The sequence below is a fragment of the Rhinopithecus roxellana genome, chromosome 7 (genome assembly GCF_007565055.1).
Source record: "Rhinopithecus roxellana isolate Shanxi Qingling chromosome 7, ASM756505v1, whole genome shotgun sequence".
Taxonomy (NCBI): domain Eukaryota; kingdom Metazoa; phylum Chordata; class Mammalia; order Primates; family Cercopithecidae; genus Rhinopithecus; species Rhinopithecus roxellana.
Genome location: NC_044555.1, coordinates 113,191,279 through 113,196,590, shown reverse-complemented (window position 1 = coordinate 113,196,590; position 5,312 = coordinate 113,191,279). Strand labels below are relative to the sequence as shown.

The 5,312-nt window shown below is 50.0% G+C and overlaps 1 protein-coding gene across 1 annotated transcript; it reads right to left on the bottom strand.

Annotated features, from left to right (window-relative positions):
* Nucleotides 1-3,549: 3,549 nt before the first annotated feature.
* Nucleotides 3,550-4,786, bottom strand: LOC104672897 (UPF0472 protein C16orf72). Its single transcript, XM_010376761.2, has one exon. It carries the CDS (start codon nucleotides 4,714-4,716, stop codon nucleotides 3,895-3,897), a length of 822 nt encoding a protein of 273 aa, XP_010375063.1. The 5' UTR covers nucleotides 4,717-4,786; the 3' UTR covers nucleotides 3,550-3,894.
* Nucleotides 4,787-5,312: the final 526 nt, after the last annotated feature.

Sequence of the window (5,312 nt, the reverse complement as noted above, 5' to 3'; positions counted from 1 at the left end):
ACTGCACTCCAGCCTGGGCCACAGAGCCAGACTCCGTCTCAAAAAAAAAAAAAAAAAAGAAGAAGCACTGTATGGCTGCATAGTATTCCATGGTGTATATGTGCCAATGAGTTTATGCCCTTTGTAGGGACATGGATGCAGCTGGAAACCATCATTCTCAGCAAACTATCGCAAGAACAGAAAACCAAACACCACATGTTCTCACTCATAGGTGGGAACTGAACAATGAGATCACTTGGACTCGGGAAGGGGAACATCACACACCGGGGCCTATCATGGGGAGGGGTGAGGGGGGAGGAATGGCATTGGGAGTTATACCTGATGTAAATGACGAGTTGATGGGTGCAGCACACCAACATGGCACAAGTATACATATGTAACAAATCTGCACGTTATGCACATGTACCCTAGAACTTAAAGTATAATAATAATCAAAAAAAAAAAAAAAAAAAGAAGCACTGTAGAACACAGTGGAGCTGTTTCCTACCTTGTAAGCTTTGTGGTGTGCGAGGGTGGAATGAGCAAAGGCTTGTCAGAGAAAACCCTGTCAAGGTAAACATCTCCCCCAACGCGGGTTAACCAAATGGCAACATCCCCAGTAAAAATGCATCCTACAGGAATACCCTGTCCTGTCTCTGTCTCTGCCCCAGTGTCTCACTTTTGGACAACCCGGCATTCTGTCAAACTAACCTTCCTAAACCAGTATTACCTCCTGCACTTAGAGAGAACCTAAAGTACTGGGGACAGGCATTTGAGACCCTAAACACCTTGGCTTGTACCTCCCCTACCCACTTTCTGCGATTCCCTGAACCCACTTCACTGTTTGCTCCTTCTCAAACTTTGTTAGACACCGTTCCCTGTTGGCAACCCCGGACACTCCCTTCCTACCCATTTTTCTGGGCCTGGTTCAAATGCTACCTTCTTCCAGAAGCTGTGAGCCTCTCAGCAAGGAGAGTCTCTGACCTCTGAATTCTGCACAGCCCTTGGGCACTTTTCCCAGTTAGAAGTGCACTTTTGGCTACATAATTTATCTTCCAAGGCAGGATGTGCTCTTTGAGGATAAGAATTGTTTTTATGCTTTTTTATATCCCTTCTCAGGACCTAGCACAGTACCTCAAAAGCCAGTTTTTCTCTGGGTTTTTTTCTTTTTTCTTTCTTTTTTTTTTTTTTTTTTTTGATACAGAGTTTTGCTCTTGTTGCCCAGGCTGCAGTGCAATGGTGCGATCTCGGCTCACTGCAACCTCCACCTCCTGGGTTCAAGAGATGCTCCTGGCTCAGCTTCCTGAGTAGCTGGGATTACAGGTGCCCACCACCACACCCCGCTAATTTTTGTATTTTTAGTAGAGATCGGGTTTCATTCACCATGTTGGCCAGGCTGGTCTCGAACTGCTGACCTCAGGTGATCTGCCCACCTTGGCCTCCCAAAGTGCTGGGATGACAGGCATGAGCCACCGTGCCCGGCCAGCCAGTTTTTATTATATCATGGAATTGACTTTATTTTGTTATTTTAATGCATTCCTCAGTTACAAATCTACTCGAAAGGCCATGCTAATGAAGCAGCAACAACTCTTGTGTGAACATAAAGGCAAGGTTGTGCCAATCTATAATATTTTACGCACTGGTTTTGGGAGACCCTGGGAAGATTGGGCTTTTTAACTCCCCCCGACTTCAATAATCACACTCCCACCTCCCTTCACCCTCTCCAACATCCCAGACTCCACACCTGCTCTACCTCCTTCATCGCCTCCACCCCACCCCACCCCACCCTCATTTAAAACCACTCTAGCCTTTTAGGTGCCCTAGGACCTTGGCTTCCATGTTTTTTCTACCTTTACACACTCCTTCTTGTATTTTTTCAGGCCAGAGGAGGTAGATGTTTCATTACGCCTGATTGCAAAGTGCATCCTTCAGGCAACTTCAGGAACTCCAAGGTTGCCCTAGTATCCAGATTGGTGACCCTGAGTGCTCATGAGCTCAACACACTTAACACAAGATCTGTGATATTTAGGCAAGTTTCAAATGTGAATCAGTAATTTCCAGTTCAAACACAAAGATTCTACTTGCTGATTTTAAAACTGATCTACTTTTCTGCTTTTTTTTTTTTTTTTTTTTTTGAGACGGAGTCTTGCTCTGCCACCCAGGCTGGAGTGCTGTGGCCGGCTCTCAGCTCACTGCAAGCTCCGCCTCCCGGGTTCACGCCATTCTCCTGTCTCAGCCTCCCGAGTAGCTGGGACTACAGGCGCCCGCCTCGTCGCCCGGCTAGTTTTTTGTATTTTTTAGTAGAGACGGGGTTTCACCGTATTAGCCAGGATGGTCTCGATCTCCTGACCTCATGATCCGCCCGTCTCGGCCTCCCAAAGTGCTGGGATTACAGGCTTGAGCCACCGCGCCCGGCCCTTTTCTGCTTTTTCTAAAATAAAATGATTTTAACGTTTTATTGATTTTTATTTATAGAGAAGGGAGAACCTTTATTGAGTACTTTATGTGCCAAGATTGTGCTGGACACTTGAAATATAAATTTCACCTGATCCTCACAACCACCTTAGGAGACACACAGTTCCATTTTACAGATGAAAAACTGAAGTCAATAGACATTAAGTAACTTGCTCAAAATCATGCAGTTAATTTATGGAGCTAGGATTCTGCTAGTGGTCCTTTTAAAACGAAGCTCACACTCTTTTGGTTATACCATGCTGTACCCTTAATTAAAACCCAGAAGTTCAAAAGGCTGGGTACGGTGGCTCACGCCTGTAATCCCAGCACTTTGGGAGGCCAAGGTGGGTGGATCACAAGGTCAGGAGTTCGAGACCAGCCTGGCCAACATAGTGAAACCCCCGTCTCTACTAAAAATACAAAAAATTAGCCGGGCGTGGTGGCAGGCACCTGTAATCCCAGCTACTCAGGAGGCTGAGGCAGGAGAATCCCTTGAACCTGGGAGGCGGAGGCTGCAGTGAGCCAAGATCACGCCATTGCACTCCAGCCTGGGCAACAGTGCAAGGCTCCGTCTCAAAAAAACAAACAAAAAAAAAAAAAAGAAAAACACAAGTTCATTCTGACTACTTGTTCTTCCACTTCAAAACAGAGATCATAAAAAAGATGTAACCTCAGAAAAAGGAACTTTTTACATTCCTAAGGAAAAAGAGCACCACTGGGCCACCATCTTATTTTATCAGGATCTCAAGTTGATGGTTTAGTTTTCCCCAAAAGAGCACTGAATTGACTCAATATCAAGTAATATCTGCGTAACCACCACAGCACCTCTTTGCAGCATCACATAATCACCAAAATCAACAATTTTTCAAAATTAAAAAATCACAGCCTAATATGTATTACTTGCAGTTTCTTTCTAGAAATTAGGTGCATGGTATAGTGAGGTAAAAATGGAAGACTCCAGATTTCACAAAGATGTCAAGTTTTACATTTTGATACAATGCAATTGAATTGGCAAAGACCATTAAAGTCAACAATTACCAACGAAAAAAGTATTCTATAACTAAGTAAAACACCTGCTATGACTTCCCTTTAAGAATAAATAAGGTCACATTTATTCATTCAATGAACATTTATTGAGCACCTGGAAATGTGCTAGGTGCTGAGGAATATAACTGTGAACAAGATAAATCAGACTCCTGCCTTGACCAGGTAAGTTTGCTTTAAATGATCCTGCTAACTACTACATATTTGTTCTCTGATAGGATTATATTTTTTGGAAAGTCAGAGTCATATGAAGCCTCTTCTGGAATACTTTTAAAGTTTCTTCATGGCAGAATTGTTAGAAATCTTTGTTTAACTTAGAGAAGGGAAGAAAAACGGTCTCCAGTAACCTTTAGACAAGCGTGTCGAAGGTTGAGTTCACTCTCAAGCAATATGGCAGCAGGCAACCAATGAGGCAGCTTAGACCATTCGGTTGCGCTTTTGGATTGGTGAGTCTGTGGTGCCATCACCGCATTGGGCCGAGGTGCGCTTGCGGATCCCCCCACTGTCCAGATGGAGGGCCAGTTCCTCTGAGTCGAAGGGATTCAAGTCGTCCTCCAAGAAGCCACTTTTTCGGCGCCCACTGCTGGCGACACCGCTGTCTTGAGGCGAGTCGCCTGATCGCATGCTGATGCCGGCCATAGTGCCACTGAGGCCATGCAGGGCGGTCGCCTCCTGGAAGGGCTGCAGGTCGACCTCCACCGATGAGCTGGACTCAGTTGCCACAGCCTGGCTGGGGGCCCCAGTGGGTGGCTTCGGGGGTGTCCTAGGAGTTCGAGGTGGAGGAGGAGCGGGGGGCACTTTGCCACACAGGAAGCTAATCAAGTCTTCGCGACGAATGGTGCTCCGGCCCTTTTTCACCCACTCCAGCACATCTTTGATGCGACGCTGGTGGCCAACCTGGACCCCCAAGTGAAAACTTCGTTGGTGGGCATCCCCGCTCTCTTTGTAGAGGCTGGTCACGGCCATGGCCGCATTCTGGAAGGGGTCCCACATGGAAAGTCCTTGCTGTTGGCACCCAGAATCCTTGTAAAGCTGAGCCACGGCGGTGGCCGAGATCTGGAAGAGGTGCCACAGCTTCTGCTTCTCGCTCTTGAGCCCCGCCAACTCTGCAGCCGCCTCCTCCTGCAGCTCGGGGGGCAGCTGCTCCTCCTGCTCGGCCTCAGCCAGGCACTGGCGCTCCCACTTGGAAAACCAATGCTCCGCGACCTCGGCCTCGCCCTCCTTCTGCTGCTCCTCCATCCTCCTCTTCAGGCCGCGCACCTCCACCACCGCCTCCTGCTCCGCCGCCGCCGCTGCCGCCTACTCTTGGTCCTCCACCTCCTCACCTCCTGCTCCGAGCTCCCCGCCTCCTTCAGCGGCCGCCGCCTCCTTCGCGTGCGCCGCCCTGCGGGCGGGCGGGCGGGCCGGGGCGCAGGCGGCGGGGCCCTGAGGCCAACTGCTACAGCGCGAGTCGCCCGCGGCCCTGGTGCACGCCCCGCCCCGCCCGCCGGCTCAGCCACCGGCAACGGCGCGGACGCTGCCTTCGCGGCCGCGGAGATAACCCCACAGCCGCCGGCGCCGCCGCGATGCCCCCTTCCGGCCCCGCGGTCCGCTCCTACGGCCCCCCCATGGCGCTGCGGCCTCCCCGCCGCTGCCGCCTCTGTCGCCGCCGCTGCTGCGGCCCCACAGCTCGGTCCCAGCCCCCGCTTGCGCTGCGGCTGCAGCACCGGTAACTCGGAGGGGGGCTGGCAGGAGCGCTGCCTCAACGCGGCGCCTGCCTACCTCTTAGCCCCCTTTTCACACATTTTTGGGACTTGTCGGCTTCATCCAATGAGCTGATCAAATTTTACATCCTA